Source organism: Camelus bactrianus, chromosome 3, assembly GCF_048773025.1.
Source record: "Camelus bactrianus isolate YW-2024 breed Bactrian camel chromosome 3, ASM4877302v1, whole genome shotgun sequence".
NCBI classification, from domain to species: domain Eukaryota; kingdom Metazoa; phylum Chordata; class Mammalia; order Artiodactyla; family Camelidae; genus Camelus; species Camelus bactrianus.
In genome coordinates this window covers 32,506,970-32,524,771 of record NC_133541.1, presented here as the reverse complement: position 1 = coordinate 32,524,771, position 17,802 = coordinate 32,506,970, and the positions used below count along the sequence as shown (strand labels likewise).

At 35.2% G+C, this 17,802-nt stretch overlaps 1 protein-coding gene across 1 annotated transcript in view; it reads left to right on the top strand.

Annotated features, from left to right (window-relative positions):
* The window catches only part of FGF10 (fibroblast growth factor 10), a 71,616-nt gene extending 54,369 nt beyond the window's left edge, over window positions 1-17,247 (top strand). The window contains exons 2-3 of the mRNA XM_010966309.3: window positions 10,544-10,647; window positions 14,321-17,247. Of these exons, the coding sequence (XP_010964611.1) occupies window positions 10,544-10,647; window positions 14,321-14,518 (302 nt within the window). The 3' untranslated portion in view covers window positions 14,519-17,247. The remainder of the gene's footprint in view (window positions 1-10,543; window positions 10,648-14,320) is intronic.
* Window positions 17,248-17,802: the final 555 nt, after the last annotated feature.

Here is a 17,802-nt window from a genome sequence, read left to right as displayed (position 1 = left end):
TAACAATGGAAAAAATCTTTGAGTTAAGAAACTATATACTATTCCATAACATGCTAAAAACTTCACAAATTTCAAAATACGTGTTCACAGTGGGCCTTGAGCTTGAACTCAAAACTTGTCCTACATTAAGTATTTTAAAATACTTAGGGCTGTTCATTCTTAGCTAATTTGTGAAACTTCAATGCATCAACTTTTTCTTACTAGAAACCCAACATCAAGATGTGCTCTACTGACCTGTTTATTCTTTTCACTAAATTGAGGAGAAAAGATATTCTGTATCATATTTAGCTATAGTAAAGAAATTCATTAAAACTTTAGTAAATGTGATAGACATTTTAAAGGAGTATTTTTTGAGTAAATATCTGTATTGACATGGACTGGTCATTTAGCAAAAATATGTCATGAAGTAATTCCTCTAACCCTTTATATTGGCTTTTAAATTTTTTCTTCCTTGATAAATAAAATGCAGTGGTCAAGCTCAACTGGAATGAATTGTTTCTATGTAATGAACAAGATAAACTAGTCTATAAAACATTAAGTACATAGAAAACTTTTGCCTGGCTGCCAACAATTTTTAAATGTTTATAGGAGCCTCATGCTGTAGTAGAAAGAACATGTACTATTTATTTCAGGCTCTATGTAATCTTCTGGAGGTGCTTGGATAAGTCTCTGGCCATCCCTAGGTCTCCTGGTGTCATCTATTACAGAAAGGAATCAGAGATAAACCAGACAATCTCTAGATTTCATCAAGCTCCTCTCTGACTCTACAATTTGCTAAGACTGAGCTTTTTCTTAAGCCTTAAATGATCTGAACTCTGAAATACATGACACTGGGTCTTCTTATTTAGTGATTTTAGTTGCTTTTGAGGCTTTAAAATCTGTGTTTTAAGTTAGGCTGATCAGAAGTTTTGTTTGGACATAAAATATTTCTCAAAATAATCTATGATGACTCATTTTTTGGTGGGGGAGGGGAATATGACAATTGTGTGCTTACCAAAGCTGTCTTAACCTAATAAATCTAATTTAGGGAGTGGGTTGGCTTTGGCTAGAGTATAACACATTTCTAGTATTTTTTTTGCTTCGTCTGTAGATTTTTTTCTAGCGACAATAAGATTGCAGTGATAAGAAAATGTCCTTATTTTCACTTGATCGCTGTTTAGACCAACCATTCTACACAGAATGGCAGACGCTTCTTCCCTCCAAAGCTCAGTGAGAAGACACCAGACACATAAGGATTCCCTCAGGCTTTTTCCCCAAATATAAAATTCAGGAGATATAGTAAGAGTAGAGCCAAAGTGGGGTGTGGCTGCATGCCCAGGCAAGAATTGTAACATTATACAATTTTTTGAAGAATTTATTTACTGAAGGAAATGGAGGGAAAAGGAAAAAAACAAAACAAAAGAACAAATAGCTTTATAAAACTTCATAAACTAATATATTTTCTGACACAGAAATAAGTTTACTTTTCAAAAAGAAATATTTTCTGTATTTACTCTGAGCCTTATTATGGCCTTATTAGCTACCAGTTCAAATGAATTGTGCTGGGCTTTTCCTAGAGTATCTTCAGCCTGCCTTTTTAAACTCTTCAGTTTTATGCTATTTCCCACCATTTATTCCATTGTAAAATAGGATCCAATGTCAATTATGTTGGGTCACAGTGAATCACTCAAACATGCAAGTATTTCCAGTGATCTTTTCCTAGGATTACTGGTTGTTAGAAGTAGAGCGAGGGTTCCTGTCTCCATGGACACACAAACTTTTCTAGGTCTTTACATCATGTAAAATTAGGCTTACAATTTTTTTTTTATTTTGCAAATTAGTTAAATTTATATCAGCACTTACTATGGACAATTCTCAAGAATTCCAAATAAATGTTTATCCTCAGAGACATGTAATTTATGTCTCATTGTGAATCTATCCTAAATCACAGAAGATAATGTCTGAAAACACAGCACTGTTAAAATACTAATAATTATTTCCTGACACAATTCAATAAGGTTAAAAGAACAACAAAAAAACTCTGCTGATGAGGAAAAAACTGAGAAAGAAAATGTTAAGTTTACTATATCTATTGCTCTTGCACAGTGTCGTGAAAAGACACATTAGTCGACCATCTGCAAATATTTACTGACTAATGATCAATGTGGAAGACCCAGAGTCACATTTCATTTGCAATAAAAATACAATAATGAGATTAATCTTTAAAACAATTTAAACTTTATTTATAACTAGAGAATATTGTCCCTAGATTGTGTTGTTAGTTTCTGATACTTTCAATGTTAAGTCAATGACAATGGTTAAATTATAGTATTGGCCAATTAAAATATAGCCTTAAATTGAGAATCATTTTAGAGTTTGCCCCTATACGAATCAATAAGGCCAAGCTAGTCATTGAATTTATCCTATGACTTGAAGTACCAGGTGAGAAAGCAAAACTTCATTTTGGACTGTAACAAATTAGCAAAGATGTATCTTCTTATACAGGGTTGTTTTCTGCCTGCAATTTTAAATGAATGTCAAGGATATCTGAAAGAACTGTGGCTGATAGAGAAACTAAATAGCTCCACTGCATTATGCTGAAAAGGCTTCCAGAGCCTACAATAGTACAACATGGATCAGCTCTAGATCAGTGATTTGCTCATTCTGGTACCTCCTTTTAAAGATGCTGATATTATTTTAGAGCAGGTATATGCCTTTGATATTGGGTAGAGGGTGGGAGATCAAATGAGTCCTGGCTGAGCTGTAGTAATTTCTTGGTCATCAGCATAACTTTACGGGAGCCATATAGTAACTTCTTACAGTGTCAACATAACTAGCCCTACAAGAATGCCTATAAAATACTTCAGGAGTAGTTGAAGGTACTTAAGTTTTCACCAACATTTCCACATGCTTTTGAGAAGAAAATAAAGATTCTGATAATAAACTTACTGCATGTGTTCAAAAAGACTGACTATAGACAACAATACACTATATTTGTACACAATTTCCAAATCCATATTATCACAGTTATGCAGATGTTGAATCCCATACCTATCAAAAACAAGCAAAAGGAAAACCCAGTACGTGTTTCCACGTTTTTAAACAATTTTTCTTTGATGTTAAGTTGCTACCATTATTTGCATCTATTCCTGTTTTTGGTTCTCTGCACATGTTTCTGTCAGTGCTTTTTTTATATCAAAGGCCTGCTCTGTCTCTGAATCATAGTGTATAGAATAGTGTGTGGTCCTTAGACCAGCAGAACCAACCTGCCTGGAAATCGCTAGAAATTCAAATTATCTGGCCCCACCAAGATCCACTGAATTAAAAATCCCAGCAGTCTATGTTTAAATAAGCCTTCCAGATAATTCAATGTGTGCTCAAGTTTGAGAACCACTGGTGTAGAAGGTTGGTTAACTTGCCACCATTCTGACTCAGCAGACAGTAAACATCTATTCAATATCCACTCTGTGACTCCATGCAATCCTATGAGCTGTAGCCCCAATTTACAAATGAGGAAACCAACACTCATCCAAGGTCACACAGCCAGTTAAGTAACAGAGTTGAGATGTTAAGACAAGTTCTGCTTTTTTAGAGCTTCTACTTACTTCCGTCTCATTTACACCTGAGCTCCTCCTCCATTAATTTTATCACCTGAAATGCGACTGCTGTTTCCTTTAAAAACTGTGTGTGTGTTTGTGTGTATGGTTATTAATTGACTTACTGTGTTTGTGTGTGTGTGTGTGCACGCATATGGCTGAGTGAGAGAGACAGAGAGGTGGATAGACAGAAATGAGATGGGAAAATAAGTAGCTAATACAAAAAATAAAATTAACATCACAAATATTGCTGATGTTCCAGTTACTCTTAATATACAGCAATTACTTGGGTACATTTTCACATTCTTTCAAAACAGTTAAGTTAGCATCTAGATGCACTTTTTGAAATTGCAAATAAGCAATCCCAAATAGGTCTAAAGCACTTGAGCCCTTGAGCTTAAGATACTAACATAGTTCTGTTACCCCTCAGCTAGTGCTTTCCTCCCCAGTCTTCAAAAACCCATGCTTTCTTCCCTTTTATTCTTGCCGCCTGCGAACTATTTCACTGGGCACATGCTACTCTTGACTTTGGTGACAGCTTTCTACTCTGTAACTTCTGTGAGATTTTTTAAAAAATCTTACATAACTGTCAAACAAACCAACTAACAAACAAATCAATTTAAAAACAAAAAAGCCAGCACCAGACGCTAAAGGTGACAAGACAGACTTTATTTAGACTACTGCAGTAAGGGAAAGAGGCTAGAGTATTAACTGAGCTCAACTCCAACTAAGACAAAGGTGGCAGGCTTTTAAGGGACAACAGACAGGGAAGAAAGAGGGATTCTGGGGAGGTGATAAAGAGACTAGAGGCTATGTGGAAGTGGACAATTGCAGAAGGGAGTATACGGAGAATTACTGAAACCGCTCTGGCAAGGTGGGCTGCGACCATGTACAATTCACTGTTTGACAGCGTTGCATTTTCTTAAGCTTGGCAGCTAGAGTCACCTTTAGGGACACAGCCTAGTGTAGGTGGAAGCCAGGCTAAAGTCTGATCAAGTCTCATACCAAAGTGTTAGGAAGGTCCTTTGTGTTGTGTGGGAATTCAGCAGGTCACATAATGTGTTAAGGATTCACTTAATTTAGCCCCGTTTCACATTCCGAAAGATGAACATGTTATTTGAAATATTTCTATTATTATGATAAAAACCATCTAGCTGTTGAAACACTCTATGTATTTTTCTCTGGACATGATCATACAGATCTAGAAACTGTTGGACTTCCTAGATATAAAGTAGCATTTTACTATCAGGAATAAGAGAAACCAAGTTTTCAACAAATTCAGTGGTGTAAATGAACTATCAGCTGAAGTAATAATTACTGTATAATTTTTTCAACACTAGTGTTTATAAACAAGTTATGTCCCATAAAGTTATTTGTAAATTATCTATTATAATTTTTACAACATAAGAAAAATTACATTTGTTTCATCATAGACATAAAATTAGGTATGTTTATGTCTATGATGAAACAAATGTAGTTTGTTCTAGACATTAAATTGTATATTTTTATGTTTCCCTCAGAATTTTAACATCGCATTTGTATAGATATCCACTCTTCAGAATATAACTGAGAGCCTATCAAAAAGAAATGCTAGGGTCTCTACACAAAGCATCATACCCTGTACTCCGAAAAGAACATCACCAAACCTCAGTCATACTTTTGACTGAATTCTAACAATATTACATATTCATTTAGCAGCTTACTTTAACGTAGACAATGCTAAGAGCATCCTACTTTCAGAGCAAAGTCATCAATGCTGATGCTGATGGCTCTCAGTCATAAAGAAAAACAAAATTTTAATTAGTAATCTCCATATATAAACAAGGAAATGAGTGAACTTGAAGCTTTAAGGTCCAAGTTACTTTTTTAAATAAATAAAGTCTGAGAGCTTTAAAACTTTAGTTACCTAGAAAATGAGTCTATGTGGAAGTAAATTCCTTTGTGTTGACGAAAGGGCATGCTTCTCTAAAATGCTTTTGAAATCTAATAATCAAGTATTTGCTAGAATATAGAGAATAGTATTTAAAATAAATAAAATAACCTTTATCATTGCTTTTGTTATAATTTACCTTAAAGTAATAATGAACATTTATATTTTATAATTCACTGACTTTTCATTTGAAGCATATAGTATTTTGGTATTTCCTTTAACTTTTATTTTCATTTTATTTGCATGTGGAATTACTAATTTATCTCAAGGTTTCACAAAGATGACTACTGTCAAGAGAAAAAAAATGTATTTAATGAATACCCAGTTTTTCTTTATTCAGCCAGTCATTGGACTGACCACTTACTGATTAATTTGTTCATTCAATAAATAAATATTGAGCACATATTATGAACTATGCACTGTTCTAATAATTTTTAAAAAAGACCACTATGACTACTATGGTTCTTTGAGAAAAATACACAAGTAGACAGACCCACAGTGATTCTGAACTGAATACCGTATTTGGAGCTACTTACTCCCACACTATTGGGTATGGTCACATAATCTCTGAGGCATAGAGTGTAAATAGGTCTGTAGGTCTTTCTATATTAGGATATAATAGTTCTATTTGGAGGCACTGAACAATTCATGGGAAAGAAAGATTTAGTTTGGAGAGGGTAGAATTTGTGCATCACATTATACTAATTATGGTATGTTTCAGTACATTGACTAAAACTATCAAACTATATAGCATTATAATCTATTTTGAGTTAAAATGTTTAGAAAAAATAAAATGTAACTAATTCACAAGGCTCTAACATTTTTTGAGTAGCATCCAAGTTTCACGATAATTTTTTTGAAAAATACATTCTTGCCCGGGAGAACACCACTGCTACTCAATGAAGCAGAATCCTTACTTTTACCAAGTGTCCCCTACAAAGTGCAGTTGGTAGAGAGGCACACACTGAGCTCTCATCCCTCCTCTGTGCCTTTCTTTACTCATTCACTTTTCTTTACCTAAAACGTTCCCCTCAACTTTTCAAATTCCCACCGATTAAAATCCTACTTCTGAAAGGTTCACCCCAAATACCAACCATCTTCTTCAGGACGACTTCTTTACTATTGAAACATATGGCAACATATTTTATCTCTAATATAGTGCTTAATATATTTTCTTTGTATTGCAAGTCCATAAATTATTCCTATCCTTTTCCTTCCCAGTTTTAGAATTCCTTGAGGGTAAAGGCTGTGTCTTGTTTGTTTTTGCATCCTTCATAGCGAGAGCTTTCACATGCCCTGGTGCTTAATATGTGCCAGCAGCATTAATTTACTCAAATACTCTCAAGGATTTATTTACATATTCATGTTCTGTTTATCTAGGAGAGGATAATAGGATTTTGCATTTATTTATTTTTTACATCTATCTTCTCCCTCTATATATCATTTTATTAAACAATTTTTAATTTCTTCCTCCTATTATGTCTATGAAAAAATATTTAAGAAGAAAGTTACCATCCGTAGCAATAGCTTTTTTATTATAATAACCAAAAAAGAGTAGTCTTGGTCTAATATAATGTCTAGGGAGAAAATAGGTCTGATTCTTCTCTTCTAGAGAAGGATAAGAGGCATAAACTGGGGGAAATTCTTAATGGCCACACCCTCAGACTGACAACTCTATGACTCATCAAAACACAATGCTTGTCCTACAAGTTAAAAGAAAAACTAATTTACATAAAAATTGTGACATCTGGGTTATTTCCAGTTAGAGTTCATTAGTTTGCAAAAACCCTCCCCATTACTATGGTGATGCTGCGTCATTAGGTAGAACTTGCCAGTTCATAAGAGCTGAATTTGTCACAATTACTTCTGTAATGTTGATGGTCAAACTTTATTATTTAAGTTTTCAAATATAATTCAAAATAAACATCATATATTGCTATTTACTTAGAGGAATTTGCTTAAAATTAGCTTTTTCTATTATGTTCTTTAAAAAGTCATTTTTTTAGATAAAACACTTTCTAATTGCCAAAACCCTTAGTGTCTGTACAAGGTGGTTCATAACTTGAGTCTGACTTAACTCCCCAGTCTTATTTCTCACAACTTGCTGCCTTGTTTCACTTTCCTCTAGGAGGTTGTCCTTCAGTTGGTATTCCATTTTGCATCAGAGTATACACGTATAGAACTCTAAGTTATTAATTCAACAACTGTCCAACTTTTGGAGCCTCTCTCCAAAAATACTTTTATAGGCAAACTTTATCATCCTCACCAAAGAACAGAAAACACTGGAGAGATTCTTTATGAAAAATAGACAAGTGTTCCTCTGAAAGTCACTCACATACTCACAGATATTTATAATAAAGGCAAGTTATTGTTCATTACCCAGGAAATTATCCAATTATGACTTACTGACATATGGTATATCTAAAAGTTTATTTTCAGACTTCAAAAGGACCTTAAATCATCTAGGTCTTCCTCTTGTCTATTTTGAAGCACAATGAACCATTTCAAGGTAGCCTTAACTGGATGCAGAGAAGGAAAAATGGTTAATTGATTGATGAATATCGAGTTCCAATTTTGTGCAAAGCAGAAAGAAACCCAAGGGTATCTGAGCTAAATGTGATCTACTTTGTGCAATACCCCCTCAGAAATAATGAGCCAAGGATTTGGTAACATTTGTGGTATCAGAACATTTTTGCTTTTGCCAACTCAGTCTGGACTATACCTTAATCCAACTACTTCTTGTTCATCTTCAAAAACTTTTATTCTTTGCTGAAATCAGACTTTCTTCTCTTTTAATTTTAACAATTTCCAGTTACAAAACCATATATAGGGAACACCTTATAATTTACTGATAGTACTTACTTGCCTCTTTGGCAGGCAATGCATACAGAAGCCTAAATATTTCGCCCCAGATTCCTATCACCTGCCTTGCTCTATGTCCTCCACTTGTGATATAAATAAGTATATTAAAGTATATTAGATTTCCTTCTCTGAAACTCAGACATCATCCTCTATGGCATGTCAACATCATTGGGAGGAAAAGCACATTAGGTTGTTAAAGATTATTATCCTGATGAGTCATTCTGTCAGTTGGTTCTCCAGCAAGATCCTCTTGTGAAAATGGGAAGGAAGAGGGAGATATGATGCAGAGGAAAAATAGTCAGAAATGGAGAGCCAAAGAGTCTGAAAGTGAAAGGCTTAGCTGTTGGGTCCATCATTACTGACCTATGATAACTTTATCACCTTGTGTGAGTTATAAAACCTCAGTATCCTCCACTTTTTCATCTGTAATTGAGAATAGTCACACCTCCTTTGAGGATTGTTGTGAGAATTAAAGAAATAAACTACAAGAAAGTACTTTTTTAAATGTGTAAATAGTGTGTCTGTGTTTGTACCTTGAGGGCAACTGCCAGCATAAGGGAAAAGCATGTTAAAAGTACAGATACTGTCTCCCTCACTCTTCACAACCTTTCCTCCTTTGAGCTTGCCACAGGAGATCTGTCTCACTCCATTAAAGAGGAGGTGTGCTGTGTTAGGTCAGAAGATACAGGATACAAGAACAGAATGGTCCACAGCATGTAGTTCTGGTACAAGTCTTTCTGGTGATGTCAGCTTTGCACTGGGGGCACTCAGGCACTTCTATTGGCCTCTACATGGCTTGTCAACTAGTGAAGGAAGGAAAGAAGGTGTCTGTGTCTTAAGAACAAGACACTCTTTCCCTCAGGGAAGAGTATAAACACACAATTTGTTGACCATATTTAGGACGGTGATCTTATGATAGGTAATACATGATAAATGATAAATTATACCAACTTTCAGATTGTATGGGCTAAACCAGTGAGAATTTGCATGTTCTGTTTAGGATTTACATAGCTTGCTGAAGAAGAAGCTTCAAACTAGAACTGTTGGAGGAATACTTTCCTCTAATAGTAATTAAGGAGACACTAAGCTCTAGGCAAGTTCTAATTATTTTATATGTACTAAGGAGACACTAAGCTCTAGGCAAGTTCTAATTATTTTATATGTACTATCTTATTTAATCCTCACAAAACTATGTGGGAGGTACTAATATGCTGCCCATTTGACAAGTGACTTCTTCCGTGGTCATTCACCAATAAATGCAAAGCCAGGATTCAAATACCCACAGTATGGATTCAGAGGCCTTTGATAATCACGATGCTGCCTCTCTACCCTGAGAACGCTTTCTCCAGAGTTCTAAAATAAGTAGACCTAGTATCTGAGGTCTCCCTAACCTAAACCAGGTAGTCATTTTGAATAGAGAGTTTACCTACCAACTTTTCAGAGAAAATTATATTTAAATGCACCAACCAAAACTTGTGTATTAGGGGAAGAAGTCTCTTGTCTATCAGTTCCTAAATCCCTTAGTGTTCCATTCTTTCTAGAAAAAAAAAAAATTTAAACTTCTGATGGATTTTCTCCCAATTTAAAGTAGTGATTCTGCTGTTTTAGAGACAATGTGGGTATTGGGATTAGCCCCTCTGTATCTCAGAATGTCAACACATTTACCAAAAATATATTTATCAGTTAAATATAGCCAAGAGATTTGGCTTATCTAAGTATTCCACAAAGAAGAAATAGCTTACCACTGTTTTTACAGATTGAAATAAATCTGACATATTACTGACATATGCTACAGATTTAATTTAATACCATAGTACAGATGTGTGCTCTGATAAGTTTTCGTGAAATCTAGCCTAAGATGAGTAGCATTGTTTCCATACTTACGGGGTTGAAAATGCAGAGTTAGCAAAGGAAGCATTTTAATTAAAACAATATTTTTCTTTATATGCTCAGAGTAAAATGCAGAGGAATTCATCTAGAGATCTACTATTTGTTTCCATGTAGTTATTTTGCTTTTAGGCACATTGTAAGAGGTTGGGGTTCTGTTTTTCCAATTTTAAAAAAACTTTTGATTTTGGAACCATCAAAAATATTAATACTCTCTGCTGATTTTTTTTTCTTTCTGCTAAATTTATGTGACTCTTTAAGTTTACCCTTTTTTAATTCTGTGTTTCAGGTATCCTGGAGATAACTTCTGTGGAAATTGGAGTTGTTGCCGTCAAAGCCATTAACAGCAACTACTATTTAGCAATGAACAAGAAGGGGAAACTCTATGGCTCAGTAAGTAGTCTGCTTTTATTTTCAAAATCCACTTCAGTAAATTATTACCACAGTTTTGCAATCTTTCCCCCAGACACTGAATGGCTTTGTTATCATTCTATTGCTGGTAAACAGAACCACAGTGGGCTGGTAACCAGAGTTTCGAGGGCTGGCAAGGCAGCTCTTTCAACTCTGTAATCTCATTTGTTGTTCACCCATTAGTGCACCACACAGGCTGTTGCTGGCATTCCTCAGTCAGTGTTCTGAACGCTAATATTCTGAATGTACTGCGCTAACCAGTCAGACTCTCACGGAAGCATCTGGTCAGATTGTCATGGTTGCTGCAGACAACTTGGAGAAGAACCATTGAAAACAAAGATCTTAGACTGAGTAGAAAACCGTATACTGTGTGTGTGTTAAAAACAGCTGAAGATGAAACAGGGGCTTGAGTATTCTGTTTTGTTAAAATCTGGAGTAGGGAGACATCAAGAAATTAATCATTTTCTGTGCTGTTCAATCAACTCCAGAATTTTATTTACCTAAACAATAATCATTAATTCAGTTATGGAGCTGTTATCCAGCCAGTGCTTTGCGTATATACATCCCTGTGTTCCACAGCACGGATTAAGGAATGTCACTTTAAAATGTATAAATAAATGTATTTTGTTGATTGCTGTAAGGATGACTGCAGTGCCTGTCTGGAGCCAGCAGCTACCACACTTGAGTCTGTGTCAGAATCACTTGGTAGATTTATTAAAAAACACTCCCAGATTTTCTGACTAAGTCTGTAAAAATTTGCATTTCTAATGAGTTCCCAGGTTTTCCTAACATATAAGAATCATTGGAAATTAATTCCGTCATTGGCCTGGATATAGAATAGCCTTGTATTTCATTCATATCAGATCTGCTTATAATTGGGGCGTTAGGCATATTTTGAGTCAGTCCCTCTGGCTAGCGTAAATACTTTTTGGGTCAAGGGGTCAAAAAAATTTTCAGTAAGTGTTTCTATTATAAGTAGCTCTATTATTGAATCTGGAAGAGTAATGGACAATTTTTAAAAGTGGTTCCATTTGGGGATTCACAGCATATCACTTTTGAGGCTTTTTTTTTTTTTTTCTTTAATGAACATGCCCAGATCCCTTCCCTCCTTAATTTGCTATATCAGAATTACTAGTAAGGGGTCCAGGTGTAAATCCTTTGAAGAGATACTGATACACAGTCATAACCAATGCTTCAAGTAAAACCATCTAATAACAAATTTAGATTGAGAAAGAAAAGGCAAAAATTTTAATTGCAATAAAAGATTGAAATAATTTTTAATTGATAAAGTATACCTCTTTAAAAAGGTGGCATCAAATTAAAATGGGCAGCTCTCAAATGAACCTTGTCATAAAATATTTAATACTTTTCCTTCCATTTCTCTTCTTTTCTCTTCTTTCTATCCCAGCACAGCTCAATACAGTGCCTATGCTTCTAGTTGAGTGCCAAGAACTGTGAATTACATCTCTATTCCTAAAGTAGATGCTCAGTTGCTTTCTATCACATTGTACTATTTTGATGATCTACAATGGCATTTATCAGATATTTCTCTCATTAATGTGTTGTTGACTGCCTTCTCCCAGTAGACGATGAACTTCAAGAGGACAGGTTTTGCCTTGTCCCACACTATTTCTTCAGCACTTAGACCCATACAATAAACAGAGTAGTGCAATGCATTAACCTAACTACCTCCTCAAGGAGTTCAGCCCATCACAACCTACAAACTCCACTTTCAGTCTGTCTCAGAAAGAAGCTCATTCTCTAACCATAGTGCACTGTTTTTGCAATTTTGCATTACCATTAGGAAGAGTAAAAAATGACAGCTTGTTCAAAATTAAAAATCTATTCAAATTCAGCATCCTACTCAGGACAGAATAGAAGTAGGAACTTTGCATTTGAAGGGTATACCATCAAAATTCATGAGTACACATCTTATATAATTCTGTATATCAGGTGACAACTCTTGTAATTCTTATTTTTCTTTTATTTTCAGGTAATAACCATTGATTCCATAAGCCTTCTTGAAAATAGCATAATTAAGCATCTACTCTTACTTTTTTATACATAACTCTGTATCAAATATAAAGTCATCTAAAGTAACCTCAATCCATCCAGTCTCCAAACTACACCTTCTTTATTGAAATAAACATAACTATTCATGTAAGAAAAATCCTCTCTGCTTTGAAAACCATATAGTTTTAGGCAAACTAAGATGAATAAATAGAAAAAAGTAAACTCATATTATGGACTCAAATTCTTCCCTACTGCACAATTTTTTTGTCACATTAAAATCATTACTTTAAGTAATTTACCTTTTCTTCTTCCTTTCAACCAAATAAACTTGAATGCTACATTTAAATATTCTTTATAGAAGAGAAGCACATAGGATAAATAAATTCCAGGAAACAAAGCTTAAACTGGTAACATTAACAGAAAATATACCTGCTTATTATGGTTCTAATGATGTTCAAAACTAGGATCGAGCCTGCAGAAACCTGGATATTTAAATGTACACACATTTAGGAGTTGGGAATCTAGTAGAAATGCCAAGAAGTCCCAAGGTGAGAGGAGCTGTTTGAACTGCCCAGTAGAGGTTTCAACTGAAAGATGCATACAATGTCCTTCGTTTGCATAGAGAAGTTAGACCCAGAAGAGCAAAAGCCCCAATTCCTCAGCCCCGTAAGAGCTTCAGTTTGAGTATAAGGGGAGGGGGATATCTCTGAAGCCAGAGTTTTGAGATCAGTGAGATACCTCCTTTTCATTACTAACTCTAAAGTGAAAACCTGGATTTATAAAAATGAATGAAATATCAATCTTTGTCATGAAAGATCCCCTTAAAAACACTTGGCCACTTGAAACAAAGCCAAAGGACTATGGCTACAGAGTGGAATTTCCCAGGATCAAAGTCTTCAGGCTTATACAATATAGACAGTACCGGTCACCATACTCATAATTTCTTTGACAAGGTAATTCATAAGGCAAGGTTGTTTCATGTTCTACTTTTCATTCATTCCTAGACCTCAGAGTAAAGCTTGTCTAAATTCCAAGTTATGGAAAATTGTAAATAATTTACAAAATTGAGAAATTCAGTATTTGCAAGAGAGGACGACATCCCTCACTTCAAGGGCCTCTTGGTTATCCCGAACCATTATGGTTTTGCTTTAAGTTCTGCTTTCTTATCAATATATGTGTATTTATTGTGGATTTATGGGAGGTAAAGTTTGCAAACATGATAAGCCCACCTGTTTTCCTGGAATTCTGCTTTTCCCGTGGAACTGTTCTTTACACTGAAAAAAAAAAAGAAAAGGATTATAACAATTTTCTTTATCGTTGGCTCAACACAAATATTGTTAGTGGAATGTTTGTTTCTTAACAATCATTCTAGGTACTTAAACATCAGCTTTTTAAAAGGGCCCTAATATGTGGTTATAATGATCAATTAAAATAAATCATGTGCCTTCAAACGTAGAAACTGTTTTGTCCTTATGAGTTTTATTTACTCTTCTGTTGTCAGCGTTTTGTATTAAGTCCACAACTTACATACACACGGCAACAGCAAGTAAAACCCTGGAACTGGAGTTCTCTGGATGGTTTGTGAGAAATGGAATGAAATACCATCACCATGGGAATAAAAGATTTTGTTTTTTCCTTGCAGAAAGAATTTAACAATGACTGTAAGTTGAAGGAGAGGATAGAGGAAAACGGATACAATACCTATGCATCCTTTAACTGGCAGCACAATGGGAGGCAGATGTATGTGGCATTGAACGGAAAAGGAGCTCCCAGGAGAGGACAGAAAACACGAAGGAAAAACACCTCAGCTCATTTTCTTCCAATGGTGGTACACTCATAGAGGAAGGCATGTTTGTGGATGCAGTATAACCAAAGGCTCTTTTGCCAGGAATATTTGGTGTTCTTCCTGAAGACAGTAGTCCAAAAGGCAAAGACACATGGCAGATGCCTGCTTGCTTGAAAGAAAGGAAGCTTTTGAAGGTTTTTGTACTCACTGCTGACATAGGATGTTCTCTTAATTAGTTCTGTGTCCTGCCTTGTAATCAAGATTATAGGCAGATCAAATTGGATGGAAGTTATTCCTAAGTGAACAATACTGTGGCTGAGTTTTTGGGTTAAGTTTTTGTTTATGTTTTTGTTTTTAATCTCTGAGATAGGAATTTAAAGGACACAGAACAATCTGTTGAATGATCTTCGGGAAAGTTATTTATGGAATACGAACTCATATCAAAGACTTTCATTGCTCATTCCAGCCTAATGAATCAATGAGCAGTAAGACACGCAAGCATTTACTGGAAAGCACTTGGATCATATCATATGCACAACCAAAGGAGCTTTGGGCGTGGCATCATGGAAGAATTGGATAGGATTAAAAAATATAAACACAGTAGTGTAAAACTGTTCTAACAAAACAAATAGTATGGTATGCTTGTGCATTCTGCCTTCATCCCTTTCTATTTCTTTCTAAGTTATTTATTTAATAGGATGTTAAATATCTTTTGGGGTTTTAAAGAGTATCCTCAGCAGCTGCCCTCTGATTTACCTTTCCTTTTTCTTCAGCACACCACATGCATGTTCATGACAAAGTGTTTTTAAAACTTGGCAAAACACTTCAAGAATAGGAGATGAGATCTGGGGAAAAAGTATGCGCGCCCCATATGCTATCAGTTGACTTCATCTGCACTTCTGCCGTAAGAACCATCAACAGTGACCATGACAACGCTATGGCATGGCTTGAGAGAGAGATGTCTGCCATCATTTAAACGCATACGTCACTCTTAAGGCTTCCTTTCCTAAGAAGTAGACCGGAAGGCCAAATTCTTTTCTTTCAATACATCAATGGGTCTCTAAGAATATACTAAAAGAGGAAAAATTAATTGTTAAATACATTTTAGTAGCCTAGACTCATTATTTGCTAATTTTTTGGCCATATGTCGCAGTGGCAAGTGATGAAGAGGCTGTCTGCATAAGTAAGAACCCTTTATAAGTCTCAAATAGTGCATCTCCCCTAAAAGGAACTATCAAAAGAATTTGGTATGAAGTGCAACCCTCCCAGGGGCTTAAACTGAGCAAATATATTCTGGTATATGTGTAACCATATACTGAAAACTGTTCAAGCTGTATGATCTAGTCTTTACAAAACCAAATAAAACTTATTTTCTGTAAATTTAAAGAGCTTTGGAAGGTTCCACAATGTAACCTTATTGAAATTCATTTTGTTAGAGCAGGTATAGAAAACAGTACATAAGAGTGTACCAGTCATCATCACATTGTATTCCACTAAATAAATACATAAGCCTTATTTGCAGTGTCTGTAGTGATTTTAAAAAGTGTAGAAAAATACTATTTGTTCTAAATACTTTAAATGATAACTATAAGATTATATTGATGCTGCAGTTTTATTGTCATAGTTCTTGTTTTGAAAAGGTCTGTTTACTTTTATTGTTTGGACACAGTATTTTGGTACAAAGGAAAGATTCACTAAATGAGTCTTTTATGAAAGTTTAACCCCTAGAAAGACTGGTGTCTTGTGATTCTCTTATAACTTAATTGTGTTGATGCTTAACTAGCACTTCCAGTTAATCTGTTTCTTAATAAACTTTCCCATAAAGTAATCCCATAAAAGGTATGACCATATTTTTCTCATTCCTTAAAAAAGTTGAGATTTGAAAGAAAATGCATTTGATGCAGAGTGTTTTGGCTTTGGCTACAGTTGCATTCATGGTACTTGGCTTCCAGCTTGCTTTTTGACAAATGGGATTCTAAAAATGTTTAATTTTGTGGTTGGAATCCATATGTTAAAACTGAATTGGTAACTGAGTCTGAGAGCTATAATGTAATACATTCCTATCAGAACTAGGTATCTTTGTTCTTTTATTTTAAAATAATAATTGCACCTGACACATGAACATGGACCACCCACAACCAAAATTCAGTGTTTGGTGAGACAAATATAGTATTAGGTGACCATGGTAACAGCAAACAGGGCACAAACTGGGTTCATATTTCACATAGCCACTTAGATTACCAAAGAGACTATGTGTAAACAGTCATCATTATAGTACTCAAGACACTAAAACAGCTTCTAGCAAAATGTATCAAAGCTTGCAGAAGCCAAAAATAGAAAACATCTCCCTCACCTCTCCCCCTGCCTCGCCCCCAAAACACACACATGGACAGAAATAAAGACAGAAACAGTTTGGTAAGGAGTAATGAAGTTCTCATGCATTTAAAAATGGCATCTTTGCTTGATATTGAGATAGAATTCTGGTCCCCTTTGCAGCTGGATCGCGCTACTGAAGGAAAAGCAGTTCCAGTCCTGAATGTTGTATGTTTTTTTAAAAAATCGTGATTTGGGGAGCTCTGCCGCTGTGGGAAGTGTGGCCCCTGGCCATAATGTGTCAGCCACAAATGTGTGTCCATCTGAGTGTTGCTTTCAAGGAGACGCCTCCTAAAGATAGAGATTCCCTCCCTCCTCCCACCTCCCAAAAGGCTGAACAGTGTATAGTATGTTACATTTAAATAAATCAATAAACATGCTGGGAAAAGAAAGTAAGACTATTGTCCTCGTTTGTTTTATTAGTCTAGAACTATACCTGGTAATAAAGAGAGAAGTTCATGTCTTGTGTGCTTGGCAGGATGTGGTTAAATGCCCCACAGCTGAAAACAACAACAACAGAAAAAAAAAAAATCACTCAAACATTTGTAAGGTTTCTTTAATGTTTTACATGTGTGAGTCAGCTATCCTTACTCTAATAACAACCAAATGCTTTTGATTTTTCCTAAGTATTCAGGTCCACCTCGTTTACACAGTGGATAAAGAAGGATGAATTGAAAACAAGGATGGCTTATGAAACAATGAAAGACTTTTGGAGGAAAGCCAGGAGGCTGCAAAATCTGATTCCAAGGGGATAGAGGAAGCCAATGAGTTTGATTTGAAAAGTACAGAGAAAAAAATACATAATAATGCAAGTTGGGTCCAGGTCCCAGGCAAGGTTATGGACACTATTTAAATAGGTCAGCATTAATCTGCACAGTTCTCATAATTTGGATGTTTGTTAATTTAGGTTTTATGATTATTCAGCAAAAAACAAAATTTACCTTCGGTTTATTGGTGAAAGTTTT